Source organism: Thalia democratica, chromosome 5, assembly GCF_965202585.1.
Source record: "Thalia democratica chromosome 5, ktThaDemo2.hap1.1, whole genome shotgun sequence".
NCBI lineage: Eukaryota > Metazoa > Chordata > Thaliacea > Salpida > Salpidae > Thalia > Thalia democratica.
In genome coordinates this window covers 5,163,312-5,187,651 of record NC_139169.1, presented here as the reverse complement: position 1 = coordinate 5,187,651, position 24,340 = coordinate 5,163,312, and the positions used below count along the sequence as shown (strand labels likewise).

Below are 24,340 nucleotides of genomic sequence, written 5' to 3'. Positions count from 1 at the left end.
TTAATTTAAACTCACAAAATCTGATTTTTTTTAAATGTTATCAAATTTCCTGACTTTTGTAATTTTTCCTGACTTTTTCTGACCATATGGTAACCCTGATCTTTAATTCACTTAGAATATGTTAACAATGTCTCATCAATTTGTCTTCTTATAAGTTAAAGGATACAAATAAGTACGGAATCTATAAGTTGCTTTTATTGTTATTGAATACAGTATTAAATATTAATACAAGTAAATAATTTTACGGAGTTTATTTAAAACATATACATTAATATTGAATATTTATTTAACAAAACCTTTCAAGTTTTTTTTTTCACTTCTTTAAGTTAATTTAAAGTACGAAAAATAAAAACACCGAAAGTAAATAAAAACTCAAAATTTATTCGATGAAATTTATTATTATTGAGCTGAAAAAATTTAAACTGAAAACATATTAATAAAACCAAGTATTAAAATTACCAAGCTGAATACTTTCTTGTATCTAAAGCTCTTAAAAACATTTTGTTTAAAAATTTGTGAATGTTAAGAAATATAAAGTTATTACAAAAGTTGCTATAAAATATCAAATTAAAAACTTATTACCAAATTTAAAACGGTTATCAATTAAAATACAGTATTTCACATTTTTTACATCTAGTAACGGTTTTTTTGTTTATTTTTTCTGTTACCTAGCAATATTAGATATTAAATGGCGGCCCCTATAAATCAAAATAAATTATTTTAATAATTAATAAGATCTAATTGCTGGTGGTACATTTTTGCATTCTTGTTCGTTTAATGTTTCGTCAATGACTGGTCTGTATGCAAGCTTTGTCTGAAAAATTAAATTAAATAAATATTAAATACAGTTAACTTCACAAAAATTATTTCAAGTCGAAAACTTCTACATGCTAATTTGGTCTGTAAATAAACTAAGTGACATATTTAAAAAACTACTACAGGTCTAATTTATTAATAAGTATGTCAGATTGATATATAAATGCTAAATTTTCTGAAAAAACTAATTAAATTTTTTGTAACTTATATTGTACGTTTAAATGTTAAAAGTCTATTTCAAATTGAAAAACTTCCATAAGTATAAGATAAGTATTGATAAAAGAGTTTGTTTGAATGTTATCAATTTAAATCTTTTTCCTTCTTTCTCACAGTAGTATGAAAAAATATGTTTTCCCCAATATAATATATATATTAAACATCTTAATAACTAACTTTGCCCTCTTTTTCGCAATAATAACTCAATGTGTGCTTCCTCCAATGTTCATCCATGGGTTTAGCTTCTTGTCCTTCAAGTGGCTTGCTGTAATCAAACTCGTCAACACGTTCCTGTTATTACGTCATATTAAAGTTAATTATTACGTTATCTACAAAACATTAATATGTCAACAACATGTGCGTTGTTATATTTGCGTAGTTATGTACATAGAACTTAATGGCTATTATTGTTATATCATATGTGATTGATAATGTAAAGAATAAATTTTATTTCAAACGAGTATGTTTGAATAAACTTTTCATAAACTTTGACTAAGGTGCTTATACATTTATATTTTCGATATTTTCTACTAATTTTAAAGATTTTAATTTTCATGAATATTATCTATGTTGTTCTAATCGACATTATCCATACAAAAAAATTATTAAATAAGTTTTTTCTAACTTTAAAAAAACAAAACAGTCGCGTATACTGCACGCATACATATACAAAAGTTTTTTTTAATATTTTAAATAAAGTTGGTAGCGTTTACTGCTGACACACTCATGTACAGACGTTATTACGTCACAGTTATATTGTATAAAATTTTGTGTCACGTGGTTAAGTATTTCAACTTCAGTGTGAAACACTCATCACTTTGTGGTGCTAAAGAGTTCAATTTAGTTTAGAGTGAACTTCAACTCAAAGTGATTTCATATAAACATTGAAACTTTCTTATGACTTACTCTTCATTATTAAAGGCTTGAGGTTACACTTTTACCATATTTATTTCTAGTGGCATATTTATGTGGCGCTAAAGAGTACAACTAAGTGTAATTTCATACAAGAATTGTTTTTTTTTTTGTGATTAAATTATTCATCATGTGTCTAGGTTGAACATTAAAACTATTTATAACTTATTCTCTGATAAGTCAGAAGCTTTTCAATAAGAACTTGTCCACTTAAAGACGCTAGTAAGTAAAACTAAGTCATTTTTTATGAACATTATGTGTACTGTTTGAACAACCATACAAGAAACTTTAAATTTATATGACATTGTACAACAATATTAAGTATTTCAACTTGAGTGTGAAACACTTCTCACTTTGTGGCGCTACAGAGTAGAATTAAGTGTAGATTTCGAAGAAGTATTGAACTTATCTCGTGAACAAATATTGATCATGTGTTTAGATAAAGACAAAACTTATTTATAATTTATTCTCTAATAAGTCAGAAGTTTTTCAAAAAGAACGTATTTTTAAATAACACTAAGTTTACAGAGCAAAACTTTGGAAATCTGCCTTTATTAAATTTTATTTAGTTGTTATTTTTTAGAAATTATAAACCATAATTCTAGTAATATTTTATTTAAATAGTTCGAATTTTTTTAATATATTCAATTACATAGGTTTAAATTTACAAAAAAAAAGTACTTTATGTACTAATTCTTTATATAACTTGAAACTAACAGTGAAATCTTCTCTTGCGTGGGCACCCCTACTTTCTTTTCTTATAAATAGTATGTGCACACCAAAACATATTTTATTTACTTACATATTTATTCAAAACTAACAGTGAAATCTTCCCTGGCGTGGGCACCCCTACTCTCTTTCCTGGCTTCAGCACTCACTACAGTTTGGCTAGAGTTTGCCAACAAATTCTGAAGTTCAAGAGCTTCGACCAAATCGGTGTTCCAAATAAGTCCTCTGTCGAATACCTATAAAAAAATAATAAATAAAATGTTTATAAAATATGTATAATGTTTAGTTAAAATTTAGTGTTCAATATTAGGCCTCTGTCGAATGCCTAAGAAATACAAATAAATATAATATAACGTATTGATTTATATTTTCATTATATTCAATATATCCTTATCAGTGTTTCAAATAATTCCTTAGTTGATAACTTTCAAAACAGAATAAAAAGTTACATTCAACTAAGTGGTTTACAAATTTAAAAATTAGAGCGTTCTAACTAATAATTCATTTATTTTATATCAGAATGCTTATCAATAAAATAATGATGTACATCTATAGATAAGAGCCACATAATAAGTGGTTAAAAACTAACTTCACTACAGCCAATGAAAATATGTTAGACACAATTTGTAAACAATACTTTATATTTATCATGCAACTAAGTGTTTGTGGGTTTTTATGTGAAATAAGGAAGTTAAAAAGTTTTTATCAGTATGCTTTATGCTTTACCATAATAATGATAATGTTTATATTGTGTTGCTTATTTACAGGGTTGCCACTCGTTTTTCAATTTTTTTTCCAGGTATTCCGAATTTCTTCTTGGTTTTAAGTACACATTTTTGGGTCTATTTTTAGTTTAAAGTTAATTTTAAGGTAAGAAACAGTGTTAAATAGTATAAAAAAATCGAAAAGATACTGTATAACTACTTTAAAATTGTTTTTAATAAAAAAAAAATTGGTGGTGACAAATTTTTTTTATATGATAGATCGTTTGAGTAAAATTGAAATTTTACTACTGAACTTGTGAAAATTTTTTTAATTCCAGGGTTTTTTTTTTTTTTTGCCTAAATTGTCTAATTCCAGGTTTGTCCAGGTTATTCCAGGTAAAGTAGCAACCCTGTAATTAAATTTTGCTTTGTAAGTGATTAAAACAAAATTTTTACAAAACATCATTTGTTAAAAATTACCTACAATTTAGCTAAAATAAAACGTTGTTGGGTTTTAATTTTTTGAAAGGTATAAGCTCAAAGGATCATATATTCATAATTTATAAGCTTTACAATTATAACTTATTTAACTATTAACTTTATATCTTATTTTTTATTGGATACCTAAAGTTAGCTTCAAAGTTGACCGAAAACTTATTTAAAAATTTACAAAATATATTACATTAAAACGTATTTCAACATTTCTGGATTTTTATTTTATAATTGTTTGTGAGGTAGGTAAATAAATCATTCTTTTTAGCTTATAAGATTTGTAATAAAATTATCACAAAAATGATTTTTCAAAGGGTTGCTAATTGCCACTAATCAAGTGGTTTAAAATGAAGATACTTAACCTCAATCAACTATTTTCAGTTACTTATCAAATATAGGTCAAGTTTAAATAACAGAACGCAACTAAGAATTTGTGAGTTTTTGATTTAATTGCCAAATAAGTAGCTTAGAAGGTTCTACAAACTTTTTTATATTTACTTGAACACATAAACCTAACTTGAAATATAAAATAAGTAAGAAAACAATGTTATTCTTTTACAAAACTTTAATTAAAAGTTGTTTTTTCTACGTTTCGTTAATTATACAAAAAGTTCGCTATAACAAGGTTTAATAGATATTAAAAAAAATAAAAGAGTTTATACGTTGAATAATTTATAAGTTAAAATTGTGTTATCTCATTTGGTTTATAAGTATGAGATGTTTTAATCCAAAAGAGTATTTACAAAAATGAACTTTTTAATTAAACACATTCAACTAAGACCTCTGTTATTAAAAATAAATTAAAAACAATTTTTACACTTGACATACTAGATAAATAACTTGTTTTACTAGACTTTTGAAGCTATTAAAGCCATATATGTGTAATATATTTATTATTGATTCTATTTTTTTCTATCCTTAGTTTAAATTTAATATACGATAAGTATTATATTTAGAGTATTTTTAAACACCGAAGAACTTAAAAAAATTAAATTTTTTTGTTTACTTCATTATTGTAAACTTTATTATATGCCTTTTAGGTAATAAATAAAAGTTTAAGTTAAATATTAACAAAAAAATTCAAATCAGTTCAAAGTAATTTTTTTTTAAGCTATTTAATTGCTCTCAAACTAACTAAAATTAAAGCTTTTAGTACTTTGTTTTCTTTACCACGATAATGTTTATTAAACACTTTTTTAGCTATTTTTACAATATCAAGTTAGTTTAACAAACTTAAAATATTAAGTACTTATTGTATTTTACTTTTTAAGTGGTGAAAAATCTGGTACATTGTAATGATAAAAATGACATTAGTTTGTAAATCTTAATATGTATAATAAAGCTTTTGGGTTTTTTATTTCAAAATAAGCTACTCAGGTGTTACAATCAATGTCACTCCAATGATCCTACATCAATTTCAAATACTTTTGATTGTTACCACTTTATTTTGAGTGGTTTAAAATAACATGAACTTCCTGCACAATGTAATTAGAATTTTTGTTTATCATTTTATTATAAATTATAGTGTAACTCAGCTTTTGTGGTTTTTAAAGTAAGTATAGCTTTGAAGCTTATCAGTTTTTTGGAGTATATTTACTTTCCATTCTTTGCAATTTAAAAGTGAATCTTTTCAAATTCTAAAATCATCAATTTCTAAGAGATTTATTATCAAATTTATGTTGTTCTCAACGAAGTTAAAACAATCAGTTATAGTGTTCAGTTTGAATTGCTATAAAACACCATAGAAGTTTATAAATAATAAATATAAAAATTTAAACTTATTACTTTTCATTAGATGAATTTTAGTGAGTTTGTAGAAATTAAAAGAATTATATTTAACAAAATAAATAATAAACTTGCAATAGCTTTCATCGTTTGCAAAGAAAAGAAAACTGAAGTTCTCAATATTAATTTATAGGCCGCACCATAATAAAGTTCAATAAATATTTTTCAAATCAACTACTTATAATCCGATTAAAAAATAACTTTATTCAGACTTAACATTTCCAATTAAACGATAGTTACCAATAGTTATAAAATTTGGTTCGTGTTGGAAATAAATAAATTAGATTGACGTTTAAGCTATACAATACTTATTTTTATCAAAAGTTAGTGAATCTCGTAGATTGCCACTTAATAAGTGGTCGAAAAATGATCAACATTCATCAAACTAATCAATGATTAAATGACGCTGAATATATATATATTTGTTTAAATGTAACCTACAAGTTGTGGGTTTTTTTTTTGCAAAATAATTATTTCAGACGTTTTAACATTAACAAACCCAAACTCATGATATATTCAGTATTTCTTACATTTACAAATTTTCGTATAAATCAAACTAATTTGAATTCTGCCTTAACTATATATACTTTGACATGTAACTTATAATTTTTGGATAGGTTATCGTGAGTTAAGTAACCTTTTTATTTTTGAATTTTGAATTAAATATTCTTATTCAGTCCGATAATAAAATTCTTATTTTTAAATAAAAGTGCTGTAAAAACTTAAAAACTTATTTTATTTTATGCTTAGCTAATTGTGCACTTGATAAACGATTCAAAAATAGGAATCATTAAACATTGACAATTTTTTAAATCACAAACTTTTTAATTTTAAATTAAGCTTCTACTTATCTGATTTTTCCATTTATACACAATTATCTAAACTTTTTTCATTTTTATATATCAATAATTAAAACAAACCTTTAAATCTGGCATTTGCTTAATAGTATCTTCCATCAATTCACATCCCTCCTTCAAAACTTCCCCAGTTCTGAAAACAGCTGCGTTGTTCTGCATAATCTTCTGCATTTGCCCTCTAAATAATAAATATTAATAAATAATTATTTAACAAACTAATTAAATTAAAACTAAATAATCTAAACAAACAAATTACTATTTTCCATCGGATTTATTACAGTTTAAAATAATTTTTAAAAGAATATATTAAACAAATAACAAATTATTTACCTGATTTCAGCAACAGTGGTATCACCGTCAGCGTATCTGATCTTGTCCAAGTTGGCAACACTGGCTTCTCCGGCGTCCTATAAAAAGATATTGTATATTAATCACATATATTATGCAATACATATTTAAGTAAGTGTAATTTATCTTATTTATATCTGATATTGTTAAGATTGGCAACTGAAATTTATAACCGGCGTCCCATTTATTATTTAATTATTTGTTATTTTTAAAATTATATACTTTTTGAATATTTCTTGTTGTCCTTTTTATGTATTAACCCCATTTCAGGTCGCATTTGTCTTCCTATTTGTCATAAAAAAATACAACTGTGACGTCATATTTATAATATATGTAACAACTTATAATTCCAGGCAAATCAATGCACTTCTTTTTTCTAATTCAATTTTTTATCGATTTCATCTAATTAATAATAAAAATCTAGCCTGCTAACATATATATTTAAATAAGTCTCAGTTGGTGGCAAGCATGCTTACATGTTTAAAGAGATTTCATATTGTGAGTAGACTTTTATCCTAGACAAACTAGGTTCAAATAAGTATTGCATAATGTCAGGCCGCGGTAACTTAGTAAAGTTCATCTTAACTAAATATTAATTGTTGTAATCAAACTATTGTGGGTATCCTAATGTTACTCAAGTAAATTTGTTTCAATATTTATTAATTTTTTGAGAGATGTAAATCTCAAACTTTTATCACTCAAAACAACAACTAAATAAAAAAATTAATATGTATTATATGTCATCCAAAAAACTTTCCACTTCAATAAAATATCGCTATGAAAATTCAAATGATAAAAATTTGGTATAAAAGTTTTAAAATCTAATCAACTCGATCTCAATCAAATTTCATCTAGTAAGTATCATGAGTGATTTAAAAAATTATTTGTGTGGCAACCATAACATAGCTATAAAGAAACTGTTACATAATAAATTATTTTATCCTAGTTCAAACTAAGTTTTAATTAAACTGATCTTGATGGATAAATGTGACTATGATTTATTTTTTCAGCAAAAACAAATTTTAGTTGTTGAAAGCGAACGGTAATGGGTCAAGTAAATGAATTTTTGCAAAACTTTTCTTTCTATTTACATTGTTTCGTGGAATTAAAAATCAAAATAGTTTTTAGAAACTTTTTCATTGACTTGAAAACTATTTTCAACTATCTTAAGGATAAAACCAAGTTGGGAATTAAAAGTTTTTTTTTTAACTTTTACTAGCTACTTTAAAAACATATGAATAGTTTAAGTTTCAGCTTATTTCAAAACACAATAAGCGAAGAAGATTAAACTTTTTTTTTTAATTTTTTCATCCTAGGTGTACTAGGTTCAAATTCTGATGAAGTAAGCGGAAACTGGTTGATAACTAGGTATATTCAGCCTGTTTAAATTCTAATTGTTGTAAGCGAACACTTGTGGTAATTTCAATGTTAATCAAGTAAATTTTTTTCATAAAATTCAAAAAGTAGTAATTTTTGAAGACTGAAACTAATTATGTTCAGGGTTTTAATAAAATTAATTTCATAACAGTTAATACTTATAAATTTTTATAGTGACTCAAAATTTATTTTCAAAAATCTATTAAGGTTATAACTGAGTTAGGATTTAAAAAAGACTGGATAATATTCAATAAAATTTAAAGTTAACTCAACTGAAAGCACAAGTATGATTATTTTGATGGAAGCACAAAATACTTTAAAAAACAAATATTGAATTATATTAGTTCAACGATTACATCTATTGCTCAAATATTTATAAAAAACTTAGTCTACTTAGTTTAAGAATGCGGCCTAATTGTTTACTTTGTATACAAAATTTGTATTTAGATATTGATCATTGTACATATAATTTACTCTATTAAGTTAAAAATAATTTACATACTAACAAACTATATTTTAAATTATATAAAATATATTATCCTACAAAGTTCAGAGATTTATTTATACATAAACCTTTTTTTTAACTTTAATTAACATATAAACTTTCAACTTACACTGATTTCGAAACATATATTTATATACGAAGTTTACTTCTAAACTACAATTAATTAACACAAATAATTAATTTACCCTGCTAAGCTCGGGAATGCTTTCACCAGGTTTGTTTTCTTCGGCGATTGTCAAAGCGCAGGCTCTTCCGAACACAACAAGATCCAGTAGAGAGTTAGCTCCGAGTCTGTAAAAATATACATCATGAAAATATTAATTAATAAATACAACAAGATCCAGTAAGGAGTTGGCTCCAAGTCTGAATAATTATTCATATAACAATTAATAATTAAATATATTCATTATTCTGTTAGCATCCAAAACATTAGCTTATAATACAAATATATGCAATACATTATAATTATATTTTTATTAAATACATTTTCAAACGTGTTGGCATACTGTAAGATGCACAACATAAATATTAATGTAATTGTTTACTTTATTCATTTTACCTGTTAGCTCCATGAACTGAAGCGCAAGCAGCTTCACCGCAAGAATAAAGTCCGGGAACGACAACATCTTCTCCTTTCTCTTCGTCATAACTGATCACCTGTGACGTCATAATTAGTTATTAATTTTTTTAATTAGTTATGTATATATACACAAAATCAACTACTATAAACATATTGCAACTACATTTTTCCTTGTCTAAACTACATAATTAAATAAAATTCTTACAGCTACATTAATGATTCCATGTCATAACTGATTACATGTTACGTCATAATGTGAGTATTCTACGTCATAATGTCAAACCACAATATATTGATACAATTAACTAATATCATAATAAAAATACAGTTTTTCTCATCATATTACAGGGTAAAATGTGAAATTGCTGATAAATGGGCAAGAGATTTACCCAAATTAGATAATACAATTAACATTAAATAAAATATAAAATATACATATATATATATATATATATATATACATATTACTAACTTGTCCCTTGAAGTTGGTGGGAACACCTCCCATGTTGTAGTGAACAGTTGGCAACACAGGAATTGGCTCTCTGTTAACGTCAACACCTGGAAAATATGTCAGTTATTTAAAACTAAATACAAGTTTAAGAGGTTATTGTACAATCTGCAAACATCAGTTATTTGATATTTAGCAAACTAAAAGGGAGTTATACCTGCAAATAAGATGTATTTTGCAACTTATAAATATCAGATAACTATTTGTAACTAAATTTACAAAATATAAAATTTTAAAAATCAGGAGTTATTCTTCAACCTGAAAATATCAGATATTTTTCTAAAACTTTATACATGGTTGCCACTGATCAAGCAGAGAAAAATTTCCTGACTTTTCCTGACTTTATCCTGACTTTTTACCAAAATTTTCCTGACTTTTCTAAATCAAACTCTTAAATTAAACTTATTCTAAAATACATAATCTAACAATTGAAACTATTAAAAGATGTTCAAAATGTTTTGAGAAAAGTTTTGCAGTTTTATAAAGGATATTTTACTAATTTATACCAGATGAAGGCATTGGAAATAAAATTAAATATTTTTGTAAATTTCTAGGAAAATTTTGGAATTTTTTTCTGACTTTAAAGGACTTTTAATTAATTTTTACCATTTGAAGGCTTTGGAAAACAAGGAATTTTGTAAATTTAAACTGACAAAATCTGACTTTTATTTTTTTATTTTATCAAATTTCCTGACTTTTCCTGACTTTTTTTCAAAACCCCCCATTTTTTCCTGACTTTTCCTGACTTTTGTCATTTTTTAAAATTTTTCCTGACTTTTCCTGATTTCCTGACTTTTCCTGACCGAGTGGCAACCCTGTTTATACATTTACAAAATATTAAATAAGGATTTATTTTCTAACCTGCAAAGATCTGAGCAGTTTCTGAAATTCCTGGAAGTCTGGTGGCCAATTGGTCGGCTGGAAGGTGATGCAATTGGAGGTAGACGTGGTCCTGTTATGAAAATTTTATGTTAGGGGGATTTTACTGATATAACAGACAATTTTTAGGTTCATTAAGGGTTTTTAGATACAGCTACATAATTAAGAATTTAGGGTTTTTAAAACTGTTATCATCTTGTTAAAAAAAACTACCATATCTGGTTGATACTTTTTTAATTATCTTAGAAACCTTAAACAAATGTTTAGCCTTATTAGGTCCGCAACCACAACCATCTCTAATTTCCTTTATCATTAAATAAAACTAAATAAAATTTAATATATCGATTAAATAAACTTTAAAGTCTTAGTATATTATACTTAGAATACAAATATTAATTTAAACCTTATTAGGTCCGCAACCTCTACCATCTCTGATTTCCATGGTCATCGATCTTGACACGACGTCTCTTGAGGCCAAGTCCTTAGCTGTTGGTGCGTATCTATAAAATATTAAATAGATAATTAATGAATAAATATATCCTCAAGAATGTCAGTTACCTAACACCATGTTTACAATTCCAGAATTAGCAGTTAAATGTAAATAAATTTCGATAGATTTTTACTTTCGTAATTGACTAAATATTCTATTTATTATGAAATATAATATATAAATTTAAAGTATTTAATAACCTTTCCATGAAACTTTTTTTCCTCAGAGTTAGCGAGATAACGACCTAACTTATCAAGTAATAAATTTTATACTTTAAAATTGATCTAACTTTTTTATAAATATTTCTCCCTCAATATCCAAATATCGACCTTACTATTACTACTATTACATAGTATACTATAAAATTAATCTAAACTTTCCTAAACATTTTACCTCCAGAGTTAACAAGATAACCACCTTATTAAACAAAATACATTATATCTATTTATATACAAACATAATTAATTAATTACCTATCCATGAATCTTTCTCCCTCGCTATTAACAAGATAACCTCCTTATTATATTATATTATACAATATACATATATACACAAGCAATTACCTCTCCATAAATCTTTCTCCCTCACTGTTTACCAAATATCCTCCTTCACCTCTGCATCCTTCTGTGATGAGACATCCTGCTCCGTAGATACCTGAAAATTAATTATATATATTTAGAAAACCTGTGAATAAACATGTATATATATATATATATATATATATATATATAATATCTATTATTTGTTAGCAAGCTATATTTCGTAGATACTGGTGAAATTTTAATAATTTATTAAGTATCTAGAACAATAAGTTTTAATAAACTATGACTGAATACCTGACACACTTTTAAAGTTTATCAAACAATTTTAGTTTAAATGTAATTTTCATTCAAACTACATATATACCAAATACATACCTGTAGGGTGAAATTGTACAAATTCCATACTTTGGTTGCATTATTTATTATTATTTTATTTATATCTTCATGTTAAACTTTAATACTATAATAATAAATATACCTGTGGGGTGGAACTGTACAAACTCCATATCTTGGTTGGGAAGTCCCGCTCTTGAAACCATGGCTGAACCGTCACCAGTACAAGTGTGAGCAGAAGTGCAACTGAAGTATGCTCTTCCGTAGCCACTAAAAATATATAAATAAGTTAATACATGTTTATATGTATCTATGTTACAAGTAGAGTAAAATAAATGTATACATATACAAGGAATTAAATTTAATGAAACAAATAAATATCTCACGGCGCCCACTTAAAAAATGTTATATATATATATATTTATATATATATTAACTGTATTAATGAATAATTGTGATAATAATTAAATGATACATGTACATGTATATTAATATCACCATTGTTGACAGATTGTATAATTCTATTTGATCGGATTAGTTTTAGCTTGAAAATATTTCACATATTGATGGGTATACTACAAGATAGATTTAAATGATTGTTTTTATTATCACTACAAACTTTGTTTACAACTATATTTATACAATTAGTTTTATATAAGATTCAATAACTTTAATCAACCTATTGATTCCAATTATCACGCAGTCTTGGTTTAATTTTTTATTTTTAAATGGACTTTATAAACCCAGGTTATAACCAGGTTTTAAAATACCAAGATGTTAAAAAAAAATTCCTCATATATTGGTTGCGTAAACCTATATAAATATAAAACATGTGAGTAAGCGTTTGTGTTTATTTTGTTGTTATTCAAGTAGAAAAGTTTCGTGCAAATAGTTTTAAAATAATTATTTTAATTGGAACATTTTTGTTTCTGTAGCAACTAAAACTACCACGAAGTTTCTGTTACGCAAACTTTAAAATGTTTTAACATTAATTGTAAGGTTTTTTCGTACTGTAAGCCAAAAATTTATCATTTTAAATATTAAATAGTAGTGATAAACAAATTTCTGAAATGAATAAGATCAGTAGACCTAGTTTATAGGGAGGATTATAAATAATGTTTTAAGAAAAACTTTAATTAATCCCACTATAAACTATTGTAATAAGAAGATGAAGAAAATTAGTTTTTGCTGTAAATTTATTTAAATATCAGTAACTGGTTTTGAGCAAGTTATATATGTTTGTAATATTACTATGCTTACTAAAAAATATCTTTAATGAAATTAATTTGATTATTTATACATACTCTTGAACTTTTTATTAAAACTATTCTAAATATAGCCCATTCTGTACTGTAGTATTTTAAAAACTATAGAGTTTAAAATTAATGAAAAAATAGTATTTTTTTCTACTATAAAAGAAGGTTTGCGATAAAGTTTAAAAAAAAGTAGAAAGTTCACGGTAAAAAAAGTTTTATGATAGCTTATAAAACTACATATAAACTTCATTAACCATGTATTTACATTTAATTTTGCAATTATTTTACAATAAAAAAATAGTTATAACTTGCAAAGTTAGTTTTAATTTTTAATTGAAATTAAGTAACTTTAAAAATATTTTATTTATTTTGAAATTTATGTACTAATAACTTTAACTTATACATAAACAGTAGTGTATAATGATTATTTTAGATATAGAAAGTTTCATAAAAAAAAATTAATAAGTTAAGAAAAGTTTATTTAATTATTTAAACTAAACTATTAATTCTAAAACTATTTTTGTGAACTCATATGTATTTTAAGAGTAAAATTAAATACTATAATGCAATTTTGAACATTTTCACATAATAATAATTAAGAAATTGCATAAAGTTTGTAAAAATGATACAAAAATTCACTGTAAAAACACTATTTTCTGTAATCAATTTTTTTTTGATGTGGATGGTTAAAAAAAAATCTAATTTTTATTGAAAAAATGAAAACATGCATGTAAATTAACATTAACTTATAAAAAGTAATTTTTAGCAACTTCAAAGGATAATTTTAAATTGTAGCAGTAATTTTGCATGTTTTTTAATTGAGTCTAAACTGTAAACATGTTCAATACAGTGTTATCCATTTTTTTAATATTTTAATAACTAGAGTAATACAATTAGAAAATATTTATATTTCTTGGTATTTTCTACTTTTAGCCGAATCAAATTAACAGTGTTATAAAATGCAAGAATATTATTAAACAATTATTAAATAGTAACTAAATTATCAGATAGTAATCAAATTATTAATAATAACCTAGGTTTGAACTCGGCATTCACAATAAATCTATTTTGCAAACAGTGTAATTTATTAAGTCTGGCTTTTTATAGAAAGGCATTAATCGAATGTTTTGGGTCAAAAGTTTAGCTTCAAACAAACTTGATTCACATTTAAATAATCAATCATTAAAAAAATTCATTTTAGCTGGCAAACTTTTTATTTAAATAAAATTAAACAACTTAAATATGCAACTAAACTCAAAAGTAAAGGAAACGATTATGACTTTGTTCCAATAAATAGAAGTAATTCATTTAAACTTTTTTTAAATATAAAAATATTCGAAACAAATTATCGAAAAGCAGTTTTTAACCTGCACAAAAAATAACACAATAGAATTAAACAATGTGCATTGTACACTATTTTGGTTAATTATTTAATATTCTAATAATATAATTGAGTGTTTATTTAAATTACTGTGTTTTAACTACTTCATTTTTATTTGTATGTTTAATTATAACATTTAGATGTGAAGTTAGTTCAGAAACTAATACAAAGACCGTGGTGAAATTATGTAAATAACTGTAAAAAAAAGTTTTCAGTTTTTAAAATAATCAACTATAAAACTGTGTTGTATACTAAATTAAAACTTTGAACTTAAAAAAAAACAGAAATTTTAAAGCCTTGTTAACAATTCTAATGGCAATTCTTGACGAATTTTGTAAAAAAGTATTTTGTTTTTAACTAAAGATAATTCTTAAAAAGTTTAAAATCTTAAACCTTAACAAAATTAAAATCTTTTTTGACTTTAATTGTTTATTTCACTTTAAAAGCATTAGTTTATTTAACTTATTAAAAACTTAGATGAAACATAATTATCAAAACGTTTATAATAGTTTTATTTACTTAATTTCACAAAAGTGAAACTAAATTATAATACTTAACATTAACAAATAAGTTAGTGTGATACTACGCATATACTTGAAATTAAACAAAAATAAAAAAAACTTAATTGCCAAACTTATTATTAAGTTCATAAGATAACTTACCTTTAAACTAAGTTTAATATAAATTTTCAGTGAGTTGTCAAAATTGTTGGAAATTGTTTATTTAATTTTTAATTCTTTAAACAAATAAAGTTTGTAACAAAGCGTGTAATATTTTTACTATAAAAAAGTTTAAAAAATAAATTTTGAAATTTAAATAATTTTGCTGAACAATATTAGTAAATGTTTTAATGGCCTGGTTTGAAACCAAGCTTACAAATAAAATTTTTAGCCAAATTGCCAAAGAAATAGGAATTATCTATTTCGTTTATGACGCTGTAAATAAACAAACTTTGTAAGCGAACGCTTGCGGGAAAATGATTGTTATTCAAGTAGCACGTTTTGGTGCAGCTTAGCGAAATGTGATTAATATTACAAAAACTCTAGTTTTTCAATAAAACACATTGTTAATTTTTAAGACGTTTTTAATGTGTTACAACCATAAATTAAATGAAGTTATTTTAGCTTAAATTGAATTGGGCTTTGAAATTAACTGGAAAATATACAATTTTAAAATGTGGTAAAACTGCTTTAATTTTAGTTTGTTATAAGTAAACGTTTGTGATTTTTATTCTAATAAAAATATTTCACTTAAATTTAATGATTTTGCATGTATTGTAAATAAGACTTTAAATATTTTCAAATTAAAACACTGAAATACTAATTGAATTTAAGCAACTTTACTAAATACATTTTTAAAGTTTATATAACAATTCTTTGTAAAAATATGTGACTTTTTTAATGTCATTTAAATACATTATTTTGAAAATATTTAATTTAAAAAAACTTAACAGTCCTGAGTACCATCAAATTATTGTATTTTCGTAAATATATTTTGCCACACTGTAGTATTAAATTTATAAAAAACAACTCAGTTTGAAACCAAGTTTACAAATAAATTTTGAGCAAACTTTAAAAATTTGGAATTATTTAATTTATTTTAACACTTAAAATAAATAAAGTTTGTAAAAAATGGTGTTTTATTTTACTGTCAGAAGAGTTAAAAAATTAATTATTATAACCAGTTTGCCAAGTTAAAACATTAATTCTATAAAACAACTTGGTTTAATACCAAGCAAACAAATAAAATTTTCAGCCAACTTTCCGAAGAATTAGAAATTAGTATTACATTTATATCCCTGTAAACAAACAAACTTTGAAAGCGACCGTTTGCGGGAAATCGATTGTTATTCAAGTAGCACGTTTTGGTGCAGCTTAGCGAAATGTGATTATCATTACAAAAATTCCAGTTTTCAAAAAAAAGATTGTGCTTTTTCCTTTTTTTTTCGTTAAACGTTTTGGTGCAGCTTGGTTATCAGTTTTTTTTTATTGTATGCTTTTATGTTTAAGTGTAGCAGTTAGGTTTAATCACCAATTCTTATAATAAAACTTTAAAAAAACTTTACAAAAAAAAAATTTTGCTTCAAATGTAGGATATTCTAATGGTTTGTTGACTACATTTTTAAATACAATTGTTATTTAAATATAGTAAATAATTATATAAATATAATAATTAAATACAATGAAATTTAAGCCAAAAGATAAATAATTAAAGTACTAAAAACTACAGTGATGTTATGTAAAGCTCAGGTTCAGGCTAGACTGTTAAATTGATTACAAAATAACTTTGTATTAATACTTGTTCAAACAATTTTTTTTTAAGTTTAAGTTGTTGTAACTAAATGTTTGCGATGTTTTTCATTTAAGTTCATTATTTTGGTGCAATTCAACATGGAAAAATATTCAACAGACGAAAATATTATCTTACTATTAAAACCGATTATTTATTTTTTTATTAAAATATAGTATTAAAATATTAATCATCTAACTTACTTAAAATTATTCATCAAAAACATTTGTAATCGTGAAATATGTATTCAATTGAATAAAAACTACAATGTTTTAATATACCTAGGTTTCAACCAGGCTGTAAAATTAAATTGATATTTCTAGTATGACTACTGCGAAATTGCCAGTTTTAAATAAAGTTGTTGTAAGTAAACGTTTGTGCTTTTTTCCAACTATTTAACTACATTATTTAGAAGCAAATAATTTATTAAATAATTAAAAATTAAACATTGAATTATCATTTTAAACTGTGCCTTATTGTTTTTAAATGTATAACAATTAATGCTTACAAATTATCGAAAATTTTATCAACTACTTACAAGTTTTTAATATTAGTTATTTATTTTTAAACTACTTATTTTTATATTTTAGTTTTTTATTATTAGACGTCATGTTATTTATAAAATATTTAAAAAAACAATTGCTAACTATAACATTAGTAGGTAATTTTACATTACATATATTTAATGATAATTACTTTTTTTAAGCTTATTTATGTTTATTTTTATAAAACATCAGGCTATAACATTTAAATATATATAGCTAATATCAACAGTTACTAATTGTTCATCATTATTAAATTTACATTAATAGCAATTATTAAAAAAACAATTACTATTTACAACATTAGTTGGTAATTTTACATTACATATACTTAATAACAAATACTGAATTTTTTATTTTAATTTTAAGTTTTTTTTTTTATAAATATCATGCTGTAACATTTGGATGAATTTTTAGATAATAACAACATTAGTTACTATTTGTTCATCATTATTACGCAACTTTTGAGTGATATAAAATGAAGTTGCATAAATGTTTGCAATAACTATAAGTTACTTAACCAGGTACAAATAAAATTTTTCTGAGAATTTCTAATGGTGCTTATACTTACTTTAAGGAGTTAATTTATTTAACTGCATTATATGGATAGTCTTCACAAAAAAACGTATGAAAATAAAATATTTATGACAAACAAATCAGAGTAGGATTTTAATTTTTAATCTTAATCTTAATTAATATTGTTGATTTATTTTATATTAAACAAATAAACAATGCTTTATACAGAAGCTTAAAAACAACTTTTTACTAAATATACGGTTTGTTAGTTTATTCAAGAATTACCTTTTTATGAAATGTACTTTTTAAGTTTTAAACACTTACTAATCTATGTCATTTAAAATTTTAAAGTGTAAGTATTTTTAAAATATACTGCTATTTTGTATAATGAAATTAAAAACAAATCAAAAAACTGTTCTTTAAAAAGAACAAAATTAAACAACCACGTAGCAAGCTTTTAACAAATGTGCGAATTTGATAACGTACAGAACAAAGGAAATAAAAATAACTGTAACAAAACAAATATTAGTTATACAAATATAAATTAAGTTCAATATCATATTGTATATAAATAACTATTTTAATTAAGATTAGTAACCAACAGTCAATAAACATACTATAATTTTGTAAATATTGTACTTCCCTAAAAATACTATTTATAAAACATACATTAAATCTGTATGCAAGAAGAATAATTTAATAAAACATATTCTATTACTAAAGTGAAACAAAATCGTTCAGATGAGAATGATACCGGAAAATATAACATATTATATATATATTATAAATAATCATAGTTGTTATTTTAAAGAAAAAATATTTATATGTATTTAATCTTTCTAAACCAGTAGCAATTAATGTGTTTTTTGCCACGATTCTATACAATGCACTACCAACAAAACTGAATATATCGTAAATATTTTCATAAACTAGATTTATTCATACTACCCCAATAGCCAACGAAGTATTTTTAACTCTTATCCTATACAGTGTACTATATTCTAAACAAATCATTTTTAACTATTTACATTTTCACACTAACCCAGTAGCAAGAACGGTGTTTTTAGCTCTGATCTTATATAATGTACCTTAACTTAACTAAATATATATTTTTAACTATCAAAATTAATTTATTTTAATACTAACCCAGTAGCAAGAACAGTGTTTTTAGCTCTGATCCTGTGAAGGGTTCCGTCTTCCAAGCTGAAAGCAAGAACTCCTCTACATTCCCCATCTTCCATCAACAAATCCATACTGAAGTACTCGATGAAGTAGTCAGTGTTGAAGGCAAGAGACTGGAATATAAATGAATTAATTAATAATAATAAATACTAAAGTATTCATTCAGTGTTGAATGAAAGGGACTATTAGAATAAATATGATTAGAAATTAAACAAATAAATGCTGAAGTATTCTATGAAGTAGTTGGTATCTAATGCTAGAGATTGCTGAAATAGTATTGTATAAAAACAATTGAATTAAAACTAATAATTACAATCAGCAACACAACAGCACCTATGAGCTTATGCTCCCTTACCAAACAAATTGATACAATTATACCCTTTCTTTTTTTACCCTTTTTTACCCTTCCATACTACGTATGCTAAAGTGAGTGTCCAGTTCAGTCAGCAACACAACAACAAAGAGATTACCTCCTTTTCAAATCTTATCATACACTTAACTCTACTTTATTAACTTAATCAACCTTTCCGCGTAACCAACCCTCTACTTATACAACTTCAAAACTATTTCCACAACTTAACTGTTATACAACGTATGTAACAATGAATGTCAGCAACACTACATCATATATGTGCTTGACCTCCTTTTCAAATCTTATCATAAACTAAATTTTGAAATAAGAATAAGATCTCTTATGAGCTTATCCTTCCCTACCAATTACAAACATATCAATACCATAATGCTTTATCTTACCCTGCCGTACAACGTATGCAGAAGTGAGTGTCCGGTCCTGTCAGCAACACAACAGCACCTGTGAGCCTGGCCTCCCTTTCCGTACTCCAAACTCTGTCCTCCGAATGCTCTCTGGTAAATCTTTCCTTCGGGTGTTCTGCTAAACGGCATGCCGTAGTTTTCGAGCTGTTTGAAATATTTGCTTTAATATTTTTGATAAATAAAAAAAAAGTTCAAAAAACTCCCCTAAGGCCTTAATTGTTTCAGGATAATTTTGAAATAAACTTTTACATATGAATATTTAAAAAAAAAGTGATAAGTTATTGGTGATAAGTTAACTTTTTTTCTACATGATTTTAAATAGATTTAAGTTGTAAACTAAAAGTAATTAATTAAAAGTTGTTTAAGATAATAAAAAGTAACAACACTTTGATTTTTTATACTTAAGATATATTTTAATTGTAAACTACAAAAGAAAATCAAAAAGTTGCTGAAAATTACAAAAACTTATCCTTCAAGCAATATCTAGCTAGTTTTTAAAATATGCTTATAAAATATTAAGTAAACAAAAACCTCAACAACGGCAGCAGGGGCTTCCCTTGTCATGTAATGAATTGCGTCTTGATCTCCCAACCAATCAGAACCTTTGACTGTATCATACCTGAAAAATATTAACCAATAAGGTCTTATTTATTTTGCTATACTTGAATAATATTAACCAATTAGAACACTTGACTGTGTCATAACTACATGCTACTAGTAGTAAAAAACCTACTTTTTATAGTATATTAATTAAGGAAAAACTGTTATAAAAGTTAAGTTATTTATACAAAAATATTATCAGAAAGATTTTTTATAGTAATATGTTAGTTAGTTATCATATATACACACCAAGATGTTTAATAAATAATTTAATATATTTAACTAACATATGCCATTTCCAGTCATCACCTTCCATGTTTCCAAGAGCGGCATTGATACCTCCTTGGGCTGCCACTGTATGGGATCTGTAAATACATATTAAAAAATTGTAATATATTATATACATCTTGAGCTGCAACTGAGTGTGTGATATATAAAAAATTTAAAAAAAACATCAATATTAACTATTAAAACTTTAACTTATTGTCTTTTAGTTGCATTTATACACTTTTGTGCTAATAAATCAAAGGGGGTGTGGATCAACACAATCTACTTTAAATTTACAAAAATGTAAATTTTTATCATTAAATTTTGACACTAGCTGCAACCAATAACATTTAAGATAGTTTAGACTGCTTTATGACATCACACTATACACTACATAGTGTATGTAAATATATTTAGCCTTGTAAAAACATACATTATATAAAATATATTAAGCCTAGTTTTAAGTTATTCATTACTCAATCAAAAAGCAGGGTAATATAAAACAAAATAATGTAATACAATAAATAAGATACACTATGTCATTTACCTTGTAGGGAACAGTTTAGTAACACAACCAGTTTTAAACCCTGTCTCAGAAAGTACAAAAGACATTTAAGGTTGAATATATGTTTAAAAAATATTAAAATATTTTTGATGAAAAAACAAATATTTAACCTTTTGGGAAACAGTTTAGTGACGCAAGCAGTTTTTAATCCTGCCTCAGAAAGTACAAAAGCAATAAATTATCATATATATGTAAATTAAATATGATAAGATATAAAAAAAACATAATCACCTTCAAGGGAACAGTTTAGTAACACAAGCAGTTTCAAACCCTGTCTGAGAAAGTACAAAAGAAACATAATATTAAATCTATGTTTACAAAAAATTAAAATATTTCTGATAAAAAAACAAATATTTAACCTTGTAGGAAACAGTTTGGTTACACAAGCAGTTTTGAATCCTGCCTCAGAAAGTCCGAAAGCTGCTCTCAAACCTGCTCCACCAGCTCCGACTACAACAGCATCATATGTATGGTCATATACCTTGAAGTTTTAATAAAATTAATTAAAATATAATAAAATTAATTAAATTTAAGGGCATAGGGGGTCCAACATTTTTTTACTAAAAAAACATTTGTTCTTATATGAAAACTTTAAGTACAAACTACAAGGCCTTTGCGCCTCCCATAAGGAACCTATTGCTCCCTTTGACTTAGAGCTGCTATATCTCCAAAAATATTTTGAAATTTTAAAATCTCTAAAACGGTTGTAGCTTAGTTAAAACTCTATAAAATAAGATTAAATTGTGAAAAAGTGATTATCCCCTATACCCTTAAAATGAATTACAAACTAATCACTTATGTTGGATTGGTTAACTTTTTGGGATCAAATTAACAAAACAAAATACAATAAATATATGGAACTTAATCTGATAGCAAACCTGGTAGTCTGAAATTTTGGATAGCCTAACTTTTTGTGTTTAAAGGAAAATAAAAATCAAAATTAAACCAAAGTATGAACCTGGTAGTCACTAATGTTGGATTGGGTAACTTTTTGTGATTGTCCGTTCTTAATGATGTGAATTTGACGTTTGTTTGAAGATGACGTGGCCGTTGCTTTTTGTGCCTAAAGTTTAAAAAATAATAACAACTAGTACAATAATAAAAACCATATGTAATAAATATGGTGTATGTATTGTTTCATGCAAATAACAAAAATAACTCTGTGCCTTTTTGTGCCTGAAAACATACAAAGCTTATTTAAATATTTTTGTGTCTAAAAATTCAATAAAAAAAAACAATTATTATTATAGAAAAAGATAAAATACAAATACCAATAAATTATAAAAATTGATACCAGTGGTGTATGTATTTTTACATGCAAAAAACTAAAATCACACTGTGCCTTTTTGTGCCTGAATTACATACAAAACTTATTTTTATTTTTAAAATAGGTTATTATTCAAAAAGTTATTCAAACTACTTAACAAGGTAGCATTTAAGAAGTGAGTACAATATTTAGAACTCTTGTTTTACCTTTTTAAGCAAATAACATTTTTCAAAAATACCAATTGCTATGGTTTTTTCTTATTAAAAAGAATAATGTTAAAGTTGAAAAAACTAACCAAGGTTTTAGTGAGCCCTGAAAGTTGTGAAGTTGTACATTTCATTAAATTTGCAGCCATTTTCAATGTCTTTATTTATTTTTTTTTTAATTTTCTGTTGTTTGTTACTTATATATCAGTAATCAAACATCATTTATTTAAAGCTTTTTAGTACATAAATTTAAAATTATAACACATTCTTAAGCTTAATTAATAACATTTCTAAGCTTAAAAATTTTAAATTCATTACAACATTTTTAAAATCTTTGAAATAATTATATTTCTCAACTATAAAGTAGAATTATTTAAGAGTTTATTTTAATAAGATTTAGCATATACAAATAAAGTAAACTGTATTGATTATAATACTTTGTATTACAAAAGCCTATATTTAAATATTGGCTCATTGTTGTTTTATAACAAAACTTTGGTTTGTTTTACACATGTTTTAATATAAATTTTTATAGCACAAAACTTTTCACAAAAACTAAACCGAGTATTACCAAGAAAACATTTTTTATTGTTCATTACATAAAAATTATTATGTATTAAATAAACTTTGTTAATTAAAAATAAAATTCCTTTTTTAATGCAAATTTATAAACTACTATTGTGAGTCATAAAATTAAAATATAAACAGTTTGTTTATGACTTACTTTATTAAAACTTTTTGTTTAGTTATTTATAAGAAAATATAATTTGTTAAAATTACTTAAATGTCTTAAACTATTTAATTTCAGAAAATTCTGTTATAAAACAATGTCTAAAACTAATAGAGATCTTTAGTTAAAACTATATTTTTTAATTTAAAATAGACATCTGCACCCCCTAGGCCTTAAGAACTACATAAAAAATAAACATCTTCAAATGTAAAAGTTCTGATCAAAACGCAGTAACTTATTTTTGACTAAATTATTTAACTTGTAGTTATTGAAAAATATATGCTTACTATAAATAATCTTTAAAAATTCACTTCTTAACTTTAAGTTGATCGATTCAGCAATTACAAGTTATTCCAATAAATTAAAATTTTATAAATACACATACTTAGATAAATTTTAAATTAAAAAATTAATTTATAATGGTTTTCAAAAGTAACTACATGGTGGCCACTAGTTTTTATAAAAGTTTATTTCATGTTATTTTTATTTTTTCATCCATAATTTTTAAAGTACAACATTTAACTTACAATATAAAAACACATTTTAAAACTTGAAATTACAGACAATACATAATGATATTACTTTAAATTTATAAAAGAAAACTCTGATAAGTTTTTTTTCTGTCAAACAGATATTTTTGTCTAATTATATATATTTATAAATTGTTCAGATTTTAATACTTTTACAAAATT

At 24.4% G+C, this 24,340-nt stretch overlaps 1 protein-coding gene across 3 annotated transcripts; it reads right to left on the bottom strand.

Annotated features, from left to right (window-relative positions):
- Positions 1-236: 236 nt before the first annotated feature.
- LOC145837293 (succinate dehydrogenase [ubiquinone] flavoprotein subunit, mitochondrial-like) lies at positions 237-23,115 on the bottom strand. 3 transcript variants are annotated; one of them, XM_082945100.1, is made up of 20 exons: positions 23,008-23,115; positions 22,404-22,508; positions 21,805-21,926; positions 20,901-20,978; positions 20,545-20,632; positions 19,993-20,157; positions 19,204-19,352; positions 12,219-12,343; positions 11,762-11,852; positions 11,112-11,208; positions 10,691-10,781; positions 9,794-9,879; positions 9,301-9,398; positions 9,088-9,104; positions 8,927-9,015; positions 6,842-6,918; positions 6,575-6,689; positions 2,766-2,909; positions 1,210-1,323; positions 237-814 (listed from the first exon to the last, which is right to left on the bottom strand). In XM_082945100.1, the coding sequence occupies exons 1-20, from the start codon at positions 23,065-23,067 to the stop codon at positions 728-730; spliced, it is 1,998 nt and encodes a 665-aa protein (XP_082801226.1). In that variant the 5' UTR covers positions 23,068-23,115; the 3' UTR covers positions 237-727. The 3 variants fall into 3 exon arrangements, with proteins under 3 accessions (XP_082801226.1, XP_082801225.1, XP_082801227.1); XM_082945099.1 differs by lacking the exon at positions 9,088-9,104 and having other exon boundaries at positions 8,927-9,032; XM_082945101.1 differs by lacking the exons at positions 9,088-9,104; positions 21,805-21,926; positions 22,404-22,508; positions 23,008-23,115 and adding an exon at positions 21,428-21,456 and having other exon boundaries at positions 8,927-9,032.
- Between the last annotated feature and the right edge of the window lie 1,225 nt (positions 23,116-24,340).

Coding starts and splice junctions, on each gene's coding strand:
- LOC145837293 (XM_082945100.1), bottom strand. CDS start 23,067: ATGGCTGCAAATTTAATGAAATGTACAACTTCACAACTTTCAGGGCTC. Junction 10,782..11,111: donor GAGGTTGCGGACCTAATAAG/GTTTAAATTAAT, acceptor TTTTCATAACAG/GACCACGTCTACCTCCAATT. Junction 6,690..6,841: donor ACCACTGTTGCTGAAATCAG/GTAAATAATTTG, acceptor TTTATTATTTAG/AGGGCAAATGCAGAAGATTA.